Source organism: Pleurodeles waltl, chromosome 7 (genome assembly GCF_031143425.1).
Source record: "Pleurodeles waltl isolate 20211129_DDA chromosome 7, aPleWal1.hap1.20221129, whole genome shotgun sequence".
Classification (NCBI taxonomy): domain Eukaryota; kingdom Metazoa; phylum Chordata; class Amphibia; order Caudata; family Salamandridae; genus Pleurodeles; species Pleurodeles waltl.
Window position 1 is genome coordinate 1,067,930,674 of NC_090446.1, and position 13,594 is coordinate 1,067,944,267.

General features: G+C 50.2%; 1 protein-coding gene across 3 annotated transcripts in view; it reads right to left on the reverse strand.

Moving 5' to 3' along the window:
- SCPEP1 (serine carboxypeptidase 1) overlaps window positions 1-13,594 on the reverse strand; it is a 196,165-nt gene that overhangs the window by 32,873 nt on the left and 149,698 nt on the right. For all 3 annotated transcript variants that reach the window (XM_069200008.1, XM_069200007.1, XM_069200006.1), the window contains exon 11: window positions 6,785-6,922. In XM_069200008.1, the coding sequence (XP_069056109.1) occupies window positions 6,785-6,922 (138 nt within the window). The remainder of the gene's footprint in view (window positions 1-6,784; window positions 6,923-13,594) is intronic.

A 13,594-nucleotide genomic window follows, 5' to 3' on the forward strand; every position in this document is an offset into this window, starting at 1 on the left:
CCTTGGCGATGGCACGCCAAATCCCGATCTTCTCATGGGCGCGGACCTATGTGACACGTACAGGGAGGGAGAAATACCACGTTCAAGTTTGTCAGCATTTTCCTTTCCAGTGGCCCAACGCCGCCCATCCCCGCCAGGCCCCCCGCCAGGCCCAACATGCCCCCCATCCCCGCCAGGCCCCCCGCCAGGCCCAACATGCCCCCCATCCCCGCCAGGCCCCCCGCCAGGACCCCCGCCAGGCCCAACATGCCCCCCATCCCCGCCAGGCCCCCCGCCATGCCCCCCGCCAGGCCCAACATGCCCCCCATCCCCGCCAGGCCCCCCGCCAGGCCCCCAAGCCAGCCAGTGGCCCCAAATCCATATTGAATTAAACTCACTTGTTGGTCTGGAGGACCGTAGAGTAGGGCATACTGGGGGAGGACCCCATCCACAAGTTTCTCCAACTCCTCTCCAGTGAAGGCAGGGGCCCTTTCCCCAGGCGCAGCAGCCATTGTCCCTTCCAGACCGAGGTCACAGCAACACTTGCAGTATAGGTCCTCTCCTGTGAAAGTTCAAGTCGCAAGTGGATAAGTAGATAGAAAATGGCGGTGACGTCCGCGGCGGTGCGTACCGCGGCGGTGCGTCTCGCCACCGCCGGCGCCCTTCGCCATTGGCTCCTGAAACCCATAGGCTTCAATGTTAACCAATGCGGCTTTGCGCCGCGGTCTTCGCCCGCCGCCCGCCGCGGTGTGCCACGCCAGCGCATTGACCTCACATCCCATTGTCACACTTCACAGGTCAGGCAGCCGCCATTTCCAGGGCCCACATGGCTCAATTTCAACTGCGTCACACAGGCCTAGGCCTTGCATAGCCACTCAGACACGCCATTCACTGCATAGAGAATCGTTTACTGTGCTAGCTGTGAGTACGTACCTGTGGGTTGCTTGACTGTGTGCTCCATGTTGTCCTTCCTAGGCACCGTCCGCTGGGTTGGGCGAGGAGACGGATGAATCCTCCCGTGTACCGACCGCTGGTGGACCTGTCGACAATGGAAGAACGCCACATTATCCTGACCTACCGTCTTAACCGTGCCACTATCCATGAACTGTGTGCCCAGCTGGAGCCCGACCTGATGTCCCCCATCCGCCAACCCACAGGGATTCCCCCTCTGGTGCAGGTCATGTCAGTACTCCATTTCTTGGCAAGTGGGTCATTTCAGACAACCGTGGGAATTGCTTCTGGGATGTCTCAGCCCATGTTTTCGAAGGTGTTATCCAGAGTGTTGTCTGCCCTGATGAAATCCGTGAGGAGCTACATCATTTTCCCTGAGGTGGGCGAATTGGCTACAGTGAAGGGTGATTTCTACGCCCTTGGACATATTCCCAACGTAATTGGTGCCATTGATGGGACCCATGTGGCTTTGGTTCCCCCAAGAGACAGGGAGCAGGTGTACAGGAACAGAAAAAATTACCATTCAATGAACATCCAGGTGGTGTGTTTGGCTGACCAGTACATCTCGCATGTAAATGCCAAATTCCCAGGGTCAGTGCATGACGCCTACATCCTCAGGAATAGCAGCATCCCTTACGTGATGGAACAGCTACAGAGACACCGTGTATGGCTAGTGGGGGACTCTGGGTACCCCAACCTGTCGTGGCTACTGACCCCAGTAAGGAATCCCCGGACCAGGGCAGAGGAACGGTACAATGAGGCCCATGGGCGTACTAGGAGGGTGATCGAACGCACCTTTGGCCTCCTAAAGGCCAGGTTTAGGTGCCTGCATATGACAGGTGGATCCCTAATGTACTCACCTAAGAAGGTGTGTCACATCATCGTGGCCTGCTGCATGCTTCACAACCCGACTTTGCGCCGCCAGGTGCCTTTCCTGCAGGAGGATGGTCGAGACGGTGGTGTTGTGGCAGCGGTGGAACCTGAGGAGAGTGACGAGGAGGAAGACGACGGGGCTGAAACAGACAACAGGGACAGAATCATTGAACAGTACTTCCAATAGGACACAGGTAACATTTCAAAGATAATTTAGTAAATGTTATCTACTCTCCAGCATCTCTGCTGCCTGTCTATTTGCCCCAGTGTATGATGACTGAGTTTTGGCTTTTCCCTCCCTATTTCAGATCTGGGGTCCCCACTACGAGTCCCGTGCTTCGTTTCCCCATGGACTACAGCTTTGTGGCAGCTGTTTGTTGACTTCACCATGTACAAGGACATATTTGCACTGTCATGTCAATTACAATCTATTGAAATCACAGCCAGACTCCTGATATTTTGGTGCAAAATAGGTGTTTATTTAAGTGCTCAAAATGGGATGGGTGGTTTCAAGTGGGTGGGGGCTATGGTGAAGGAATGTCCATGGCAGAGTCCAGAGTAACAGTCACACAGGTGCATTGTCCAGAGGCCTGTGGAGAGATGGAGCATGGGCAGTTCAAGGATGGACAGGGTGACAATGTGGGACAGTGGGATGACATCAGGTGGTATCCATTGCTGGCGGGGGTCTTGACATCCTACTCTGTCTTCTTGCGAGATCTCAGGGCCCTCTTGCGGGGTGGTTCTTCTCCTGCAGGAGGTGGGGGTCTGGTGGGCTGCTGCTGTGCGGGGGCCTCCTGTCCACTAGCGCCGGCGGAGGTGGTTGGCTGTTCTTGGTCCAGGCTAGTGGCAGGGGCCCTTGGGTGTTGTTCAGTGTCCGCCCTGTTGTTGACGAGGTCCTGCAGCAGCCCTACCATGGTAACCAGGGTGGTGTTGATGGCTCTGATGTCCTCCCTGTACCCCCGATAGTGTTCCTCCTGCAGCACCTGGATCTCCTGGAACCGGGCCAGTACCGTCGCCATCGTCTCCTGGGAGCGGTTGTATGCTCCCATGATGGTGGTGAGGACCTCGTGGAGAGTGGGTTCCCTGGGCCTCTCCTCCCCCCCCCTGTCGCACAGCTGCCCTCCGAGTTCCCCTGTTTCCCTGGGCCTCTGCCCCCTGGCCGGTGTGCCCACTACCACTGCCCCCAGGTCCCTGTTGTTGTTGGGGTGGTGGGTTATCCTGGGTGCCCTGTAGTGGTAGACACACCGCAGATTGACGCGCCCTGGAGACAGAGGCATGGGCCCGCTGGGTGGGAGCTGTGCTGGTGTTCCCAGAGGGGTTTGGGTCTGTAGTGGCCTGGGCCTGTGTGAGGGGAACCGACTGTCCAGAGGTCCCCGATGGTCCGGGCTGGTCATCGGTGTCCAGGTCGACAGAGCTGCTGTCATCGCTGACGGCCTCTTGGGTGGGGGGTGTGGAGAATTCTGGCCCCTCCGCCGCGGTGTGTTGACGGTCGGGTCCTGCAGGGGTATAGAGGTATGGTTATAGTTTCAATGTGTGGCATATGGGTGTATCTGTGGGTTCTCGTGTCCCCAAGTGCTGGCATTCGTGTGTGGGGGCTTTGGTGAGGGTGGCTTGTGGGGGGGATGTGTATATGCATTGGGCATGCTTTGGTGATGGGTGTCCATGCTTAGTGGACGCATGCAGGCCTAGGTTTTGGGATGTGTGGGTTGTGATGGTGAGACATTGGCGGGGAATAGGTGTGCTGGGGGTGGGGGTGAGGATGGTGGTGGGGGTGAGGATGGTGGTGGGGGTGAGGGTGGGGGTGGGGGTGAGGGTGGGGTTCGAGGATGGGGGTGAGGTTTGGGGTCTGATTTGGCATGCAGGTGGGGGGGAAGCAGTATTGAAGCTTCAACTTACCAGTATCCATTCCTCCGCCGACTCCTGCGAGGCCGTCAGGATGCAGGATGTTCAAGACTTCCTCCTCCCATGATGTGAATTGTGGGGGTTGAGGTGGGGGTCCTCCGCCAGTCTTCTGCACGGCGATGTTGTGCCTGGATACCATGGAACGCACCTTCCCCCGTAGGTCGTTCCATCGCTTCCTGATGTCTTCCCGATTTCTGGGGTGCTGTCCCACTGCGTTCACCCTGTCGACAATCCTCTGCCATAGCTCCGTCCTCCGGGCAATGCTGGTGTATTGTATCTGTGTGCCGAACAGCTGGGGCTCTACCCGAACGATTTCCTCCACCATGACCCTGAGTTCTTCGTCTGTGAAGCGGGGTTGTCTTTGGGGTGCCATGGGGTGGTGTGTATGATGTGTGGGGTGGAGTATGTGTATTTAAGTGAGTTGAGTGTGGTGGTGTGTGTTGTTTTGTGTGTGGATAGTGTGTGGGTGATGGTGTTGAGTGGCTGTGGCTGTTATTTTTTGGATGCTGGTGTCTCGCTCTTGCCTTCTTGACGAATTTTTTAGCGTAGGGGTTTGTGGGTGATGTGGGTGTGTGTTTTATATTGTATTGTGTGTGTGGGAGTGGTGTGTGTATGTGTATCAGGTGTGTGGGATTCAAATCGTCCAATGTGGCTGAGTTTTGTTCGTTTGTGTGTATTCTGACCGCGCGGTGTGTCCCGCCAATGGAATACCGCGTTTGAATGACCGCCGCGTGGATTCGTGGGTCGTAATGGGATGGGCGTATTTCTGTTGGCGTGGCGGTGGAGGTTTGGTCACCTCCACCTTTCCGCCGACCGCTGGTCTGGCGGTCTGTTGTGGCGGTCGGATTTTCGGAGGTTTGCCTTCTGCGGGTCAGAATGACCGTGGCGGGTTTCCGCGACCGCGGCGGGATTATGGAGGATTTCTGACCGGCGGTAGGCGCCTTTTACCGCCGAGGTCAGAATGACCACCTATGTGTGTATGTGTTTGTTTTTGCCTAAGTGAGTCTTTAAAATTAAAGATGAAATCAGACAGGCACCTAGCAATACCCGACTGAAAGCTTCTGTACTCAATGATTTATTAAATTATACCTTTTTTGGGGGCTGAGGGGGATATAACAACCCAAACACCACCCTTGAAGCTATGCCCCTAGTCAGAAGCCAGATCAATAGTTTCAGGGTGGTAAGTTGTAGGGGGGTTATTAGCATTCAGTACTGTGACAGGCTACCAATGTAGCATGAGGTCCCCAGTCTCCTTTTAACTTATCTAAGTAGGCCTTCTGTACATTCTAGAAGGTGTCAAAAACAAGCTGAAAAAGACACATTGCAAGAATGTATATTGGCCAGTGGAAGCTTAGTCTTGAATTGAGCTGCCTTCTGAAGAAATGCACAATCGTGTTGAACTATTTCTGCATTTCTTCCACAGAATCAGCATAAGAGCTGTTGTGTGCTAGTGAGTATTCCAAACCTTCTAGTGAGGAAAAAACATAAAAGGAAAAGGCTTCTAAGTGTCCACTGCTCAGGCCATAACACAGAGGGGATTCTACAACGAAATAGACCAGCATGTGCAAATAAGTGGCACCCATGTATCACATCTCTAGGCACATACACATGAAGGGCTGGATTTAACAGTTAGGGTGCTTGAGTAAGGAGCAAGGCTCCCTCAGTGACAGTCTGCAAACTCAACTGAAATACTGTTTTTAATATAAGACAGATATTGAGCCCAAGGAGCCATGAGGACTTTTCAGTATCGCTAGCCAAAAGAATATGAACTACAACATGATTAAAAGGAGGTACTCTTTTGTCTACATATTTCGAGAAAAGTGAGCCTGCTTCAACTTAGACCAACTGTATACCCAAAGGGTTCTTGTACTAACCTCCCTTCAGCTTCTGGCTGCCCAGAAGACAGTTGGTCTTAAGCTCTCCGCATTGAGCCTGACTTTGTTGGCTGCTGGCACAAGACCTAATTCCAGAAGAGTTGGAGTCAACGTTCTAGCTGGTAAGCTTCCAGAAAGATTGCCAATCAAAAGTGTGATCTTTCCTAACTTCCAAACTAGCTACTGTTGGTGGCAGCAATTGCTGTAGGTGCCTCTCCCACATTAAAATCACTACTGCTGCATTAAAGGCACAAATGAGACCTGACCCAATATAAGGTCTGGCCTCTGGATACCATTAACAGGAATATGGCCCAATCAATCAGCAGCTGACTACTGTGCCATCTACACATCACCAGGAGCACCCAAGACTTTACTTTAAAGGTGGTGCGTTTACTTATGATCACATTTCTTTTTTGTTTTAGGCGTGCCCAGTTTATACAAGGACATGGGCTGATTTTGGCAGGGACACAATTTTTCTTCATCAGTATCTCTGGGTATCGAAGAGGGATAGGAGCCTGTATCCCATGAACTGTCTCATGTATTATTCTAAGAAACATGAAAATTTCTGCAAAGACCAAAGACAATCCAAAGCATCACATACAGATCAACATTAAATGACATTTTACCGCCAGGCATAAAGGCTGCTGTAAAAAAGTTTAGGGTTAGATCTGATCTTGTGCTTAGATGTAGGTTTTCCTTTGGGTATCATAATTTTAAGTATACCCTTTAACATCTATTATCACAATCTGATTCTTAAAGCAAAGTACTGAACGGACACTGCATTCATCAAGGGGTACCCCATGTGTTATTCTACATTCTCGTTGTCTTACACCCCCAATTGCCCCCCCCCCCCCAGCTCCCTAAAAACTGCTAGTCACTTCCGTGGCAGGTGCTACACTGCTAATGCGTAGCCATTTGACTCTGACATTATTAGACTACCCAAAATGATAATGGAGCAGGAGTAAATGTTTCTCACACTTTTTCTCTTTTAAACCATTGTAGTACAAAGCAGTCACATGCTTACTCACTCATTCACAGGTCCAGGAAACAGACACCCTAAAACAGGAAACACATATTTTAAAATACAACGCTCCAAGGAGCTCAGTGAAAATTGCCTAATTTGTGGGTCTAATATACAAGAAGCAACCAACAGTCATTTACAAGTTCAAACAAGTGACAATGCGTTTTTAAAGAACACTGCTTACCAACAGTGTCCACAATGAGATCCAGCTGACCGTTGTACACCGTCACATTGACTTTAGCTGTCAGAAGCCCATCGACTATGTCAATGACTGGTTTCATGAAATCTTCAGCCATGTTTAGAAAAACATCACTTGCTTGCCCTAGTTACACAAAAAAGAATACAAAAAGAAAATGTGAATGTTTTTTGGTATGCAACTAACAAAATATGACAGCCAAGGTTTCATATGGCAACTATGATTATTATATATTTTATAACAGTATTTTACAATTAAAACCTACATCCATTGTGGGGTCATGCTACTGCCGCTGGAGTCATATTACTGCTGCTTCTTTCTGCCTTTCTCTGTTAGTCCTGCTGTGTTCTGGCTCCATCTTTTGAAGTTAGCACAAAGAGCCTTCATCATTCTTATCACTAGCAGCATGCAGGCGACAAACTTCATAAATCTGTACAGATTGTTCCATCAATTGTGGAAATCTGCATTTTCAGATTTTTAAATAACAAAATGTTTCCATTGTTAAATATTGAGCATCGAAATAAAGCCAATTCATTCAGATAAACAGTCTCCACAGGAAACGATGTCCTAACTAATTCTGAGGTGTCTTTCTTGTTGAGAACTATGGTAATTTCTTAGAGGCCACCAGAAGTCCAAGCTGAAGCTTGTTAAAGCAAACACATTCTTTAGCAAACCTTACTTTACAGTATTCATTGACAATTAAAAAATGGTGTTGCTGATGAAGGAAGTAAAGCATTTTATTAATGATCGGCCCAAGACTCAGTAATGTGACAATGCAGAGCAGTGCTATTAGGAGTTTGTAACTTGGCTTTCCTTTCCAGTGGTAGGGTGGCACCAACAAAGAAAAATGCTGCTTACAGGTAACAAACTATTTGCATGTTGTCAGGTTGTACATCACATGATGTGCACTACCCTATCATGTAGTGTTGGGTTCGCACTATTACAAGTCATTTATTTCAAAATGTAAGATTCTGTTTTGAGAAGGACTAATGATCACGTAGCCAAATTCCAAAATGCATCATCAAGTAGACTACGCATTATGTTTTTATAGTGTTCCAAAAGAATAGGAGTGTCAGCACGTGTGCACTAAGTATATGACTATGTGGGCGTGGCCAAGATGGCAACCGGAGATGGACGCTAAATACTGTGCTCCGCTCTCAGTCCAAAAATAATCCTATTTTACATCCCACCCAGACCTGCCTGGTGCCTTCTAATCTGTTCGCGGGAGCCCCAGTGGGCTTGGACGTGAGCCGGAGCAGACACGCCTTGCTGGCCGCCGAAGCTGTTGGAATGGAATAGTGCGGCCTGGCAGAGTGAAGCAGCCTTCGGGGGAAGAATACAGCAGGCGGTCGCGTTGGCAACCTGGGTTCCGGTGGCGGTGACCTCGTGGGCCTACACAGATCGGGACGGCGCGGCATAACTGCTGGTCGCTCCGGTGCCTCCCGGCGAGGTTGTGACAACCCCAAGGGGCTCGGCTGGGAGCCGCCTGGGCAGACGGAGTGTGCCGTGCAGCTTGGAAGAGCGGGGCATTGGCCGGAGTCAGAGACAGGGACGTGGCGTGAGGTCACGTCAGCAGCCTAGACCCTGATGTGGAGTCCCCGGGAGCCTGCGTGCGTCTAGGTGGTGAAGGCATGGCACAGCTGCGGGGCGCCCTGGTGCTGTGCGGACTGCCTAATACGCCGCAGTGCCAAGAGCGGACGCAGAGAGAGTCCTGCGAGAGACGTACAGAGAACTAAGGACTAGCTGGCACTGATATAATACCGTGGCGCGGACCATCTTGGGACCCAGATCCTCTCTTCGGGGGGTCGGCAGGCTTGTGCCGGTGAGTGGCCTCAGAGTGGGACAGACCACTTACAATGGAAGGGATGCGTGTCGCATGCACATTTAACTCGGAGCGAGAGTCGTTGATTCTTACAGGCCACCTCAAAGAAGCCTAAAGGAGTATGCTGGAGCCACAGTCAGTTTTGAGTGAGGTGCGGAGGTAGACCCCCCAACCCCCTCAAAGCTTCACACTGGTATCAACACCTGCAATTATCACATTGCACATAGTGTTGCATGCGCCAACAAGGGTGGGCTGCGCAGAGGACGGGCGTAATTAATTGTAGCCACATAGAACATGTGAGACTGTGTGACCAGAGATACAGTCACACACCGTCATGGTCAAATCAAAGCAGACGCTACCGCCTTCATCATTTGGAGACGAGATGCTACCCCCCAAAAACGCTCCAAGTGATCAGGCTGTGTCTCTTCAGCAAATGAACGAGACATTACAGTCCCACTCTTCACAGTTTGACAAATTATCAAAAGCCGTTTTATACACTAAAATGACCCTCGAAGGCAAGACAGACTCGTTGGTGCTGGAGGTGAATCAACTGAGAGCGGATCAACGCAAACTAGCAGACAGGGTATCTGTAAACGAAACTTCACTCACAACAGTTTGACCCGAAATTGCTGCAATGCAGAGTCAGTCGAAGAGTCTGGAAACAGAGGTGTCAATATTAAATGCAGAGCGGAGGATGCGGAGGGCAGATCGCGGAGAAACAACGTTCGCTTTGTGGGGTTCCCAGAGCGAGCTGAGATGCCCAATGCCGAGGCATTCCTGGAACAGTGGTTGAGGGACACGGTGCTGGAGAACAACGTGTCACCTTCCTTTGCGGTGGAACGTGCTCACCGGATCCTGGGCAGGCCGCCACGCCCAGAGGCCCTGGCCCGTCCCTTGATTGCACAGTTCCTCAACTTTCGTGATCAGGACCAGACACTTCAGAATTTCAGATCGCAGGGCCCCTGGCAATTTGAGAATGTTCTCCTTTTACCACGGCACAAAGACATTGAGAAAAGATCTCCAGCAAAGAGCCCCCTTGATGGGGTGCCCGCCAGACATTGCAACGCCGGTCTGACGAAGAGCATGCCCGATGATGAAGCATGACATCCAATAGGATGTGTGTGGGCTTTTGCTTCTAGCAATAGGATTGCCCTGTGCCCTTCTATTTTTTTTCTTTCTTTTTGGAACAGTGTATTTATATTTGTGAGCATCATATACAGGAGGCTGTACAATGGACCATTAATCTCCCTGTCCCTCATTTAGAATATAATTTGATAACGTTATCATTACCGCATACCCAAACTACACCATGGAGGTACGTCAGCGAGCGTCCTTCCCGAAGGTTAAACAGCTCTTACGGGAGTGCAACATCACGTACTCTCGACTGTTCCCGGCACGCCGCCGGGTGGTGGACGGGGAGAAAACGGGGAGAAAACTCACATCTTACCTTCCACGGACAAGGCATGGACCTGGGTGCATGCCAAAGGATTGGTTTCACCTCAAAGTGATGCAACCAAAAAAGAAGACTGGGTCACACACCAAACACGGTGCAAGAAAAAACCCAGAATCGCAACGCGCCCATCCAGGGCACAAGCAACTGCGAGCCAAGCACAAGCCTTGATGGAAGCTAATCAGTTCTCCTCTAATCAATATGCCCCCCTTCGCGAGGACAAATGCATGGATTCAAATTCATCACAGGGCCGCTCCGATGCATCCACGTCCCCAACAGCATTTGGCACTGAACTCACCCCACGCATAGCAGATGACCTCTAATCTTGTCCGGCGTGTGTGGCCACATGGGGCCAGCCCTGGCTTCATGACCCAGGCCGCTACCTCCCTGGTCACATAGACAAGGCAACATATGAAAGGCAAGGAAACTGTTAGAAGTGCTGCAGGGACGATGCAGTCTCCTCTCTATTGTGGTTACACATCGGCTTCCTCTGAGCTCCCTCTGGGGCCTGACACTACACTACAGGTGCAACAAAAGACTATGCAGATAAGTTGGAATGGGCGAACAGACTACTCGATTTGGCCACAGGCTCACGCCAGCTCTACTTCACACATCCACAACCCTCCAGACCCTATGGGTTTCCGTAGAGAGACAGTTGGCACCATTGTTCTATGTTGCACCTGTTGTGCGTACATGTTACATGCTGGGTGTTGCCCAGTAAGTTTGCACCTTGTTCATGGTTATCATGTTAGCAAATACTACTTGACACTGACCCAACTGCAGCAGGGAGCGGGGATGAACACACGGGTAGCAAAAATCCGACCTTACAATATTGAAATCATGTGAGCACTGACGTTTATAATGTATTAACCTGGAATGTGAGAGGCATGGCCACTCTCACTAAGCGTACCAGGATCTATACTTCTTCTACAAGATACACATAGCAATATTTCAGGAAACGCACCTATTGGGAGGCGGAACTACATGCTTTTGACACTAAGTGGCAAGGACAATTATTTGGTACAACAACATCGGCATACGCCAGAGGGGTGCTGGTGTGGGTGGCTCCAGAGGTTCCCTATGTGGTGAGGCAATACACAGCAGACGATAATGGTCATTATGTGTTGCTGGAAGGCGCACTGGATGGCAAACGACTATACATAGCGGGGATATATGCCCCCAACACGAAACAAGATGAATTCCTCCTATCACTCAAGCTTACGCTATTTCGGGATCCAACGCCCAGTATTATATGGGGAGGAGATCTAAACTGTGTACCAGACCCTGATATGGATAGGTCCCACCCACCACTCACAACCAAGGCACTTCAGATGTGGATATCCGAGAGGGGACTGAGCGACGTGTGACAACTTACCCACCCCTTAGACAGGGAATATTCACGGTCCACCGGTTACACACCCGCATAGACCTATTGCTCAGTTCGGTTGGTCTGGTTGGTGCTTTCAAGGAGGTATTCTCTTTGGCTAAGTCACTATCAGACCACAGTCCCCTAGTAGCCTCCATAGAATGGGGTAAAACACGCGTCCACATACCCACATGGCAGCTGCAGTCAGACATGCTGCTGGACCCTCCATTCCGTGAGGAAATGGCTGAGCACATCTCTAAATATTTTGAACTAAATGGGGGAACTGTCACATCGAGCGCAATAGAATGGGATGCCCATAATGTAGTGATGAGAGGCTATTGCTTATCAGCTGTTGGGGGACTGCGGTGCACGTTCTCGAGCGAGTTGACACAAATAGAAACAGATTTGCGGGGGGGGTAGAATGTGAGGTGGCACAGGGTAAGACCAAACCTGACGCCCTCCTTGGACCACGCAAACGCATGATCGAGGCAGATATGCGCCTCTGGAAATTCGACTACCGTCACTATATAGCCAAGACACACTCGAAAGATAAAGAGGCAACTTTCAGATTCTCAGCGTGAAGCATTATAGTAGTCTTGCCCAAACCAGGCCAAGATCAGCTAGGTGTACGGTCATACATGCCTTTATCGTTGTCAAATCTAGACTGTAAGATATTGGGCAAAATACTCGCAAATCAACTGCTCCCATTCATGTCACACTTGGTACATGAAGACCAATCAGGTCCCAGTAGGAATACCTTCTTAAACGTCTGACGATTGTTGTGACTCATATCAGCCGTCACGGATTTGGAGTATGAGAGGTTTGTAGTTTTCTTGGATATTGAGAAGGCTTTCAATACCCTTGGTTGGCCTTTTCTAAGAGCAGCCTTGAAGAATATGGGATTTGGCCTAGTATTCATGGGCTGGATCGAAACTCTGTATTCCAGCCCCACAGCTTGGGTCAAAACGGGCAGGGTTATTTCTGAAAGCTTTCCTATCGGCCGAGTAACTAGGCCAAGGTGCCCCTTATCACCACTGCTGTTTGCAATAGCGATAGAACCCCTAGTAGCCCAGCTCAGAATACGGGCACAACAATGGGGTATCCCAGATGGTGACAGGCATCAGATAGTATCCCTCTATGCGGATGATGCGCTAATATATCTACGTAAATGCACATCCTCACTTCCGGACCTCCTACAATTACTGGAGCAATTCGGGTATATCAGGCTTATAGGTGAATTGGTCGAAATCTTGTGTATTCCCAATGACACCGGTCCCAGAGGACCTAAGATCTAATTTCCAGACACACAGACTGCCATGGTGTTACTCCACATTTAAATATCTCAAATTAGGGCACGCTGTCAGATCCATCAAGGGCTCACTAACGTTCTGGAACTCATTACCACTATCACCATTTGGTAGGGTAGCTATTGTGAAAATGATAATACTCCCCAGATTACTATGTTACTTCACAGCTCTCCCAATAATTATCCCCCGATCCCTTTTTAAAATGCTGAATAGTTTGCTCACTGATCTAATATGGGGCAGCGGTCGCTGCAGAGTAGCTCTAGCTGCAACACATACACCACCCTCACAAGGGGGATTAGGCACACCAAACTACGAGTTGTATTACGCGGTGGCACAGCTTAAATGGCTGCTGCTCTGGATACAGAACCTTCTTAACATGGAGATAACATTGGTGCGGTGCACGATATCCTGGGCACTCCAATGTACTGGGACGGTTACATGAACACACAAATCCAACGACACTAAAATATTTTGATGATTGCGGCCCGTGGGTGCTGGCACCTTTATTTATTGAATGGGGAATCTGCCCTATTCTACTTGCCCAAGATTCCATTGTCGGCCGTTCAGGAGGTGGGCAGCTAAGTACACATCATGCTCTTGAGACATGGCCAGCATAAGGCATACAAACAATAGGGGATATTTACAAGGAAGGTAGACTGATGACATACTCTGAATTCGCAGCAGCGTACAATGTAGGGCCAGGTCGCTTTATAACCTACTGCACACTACAACAACTTACACGCAGGGTACGGCAAAACGGGGACAACAAGCCCACAATTTCTCCCCTACTACATAATTTACTAGTGGATGTGGGACCTCATTATAGCGTTTTCCATTTATATAGTGTTCTGCT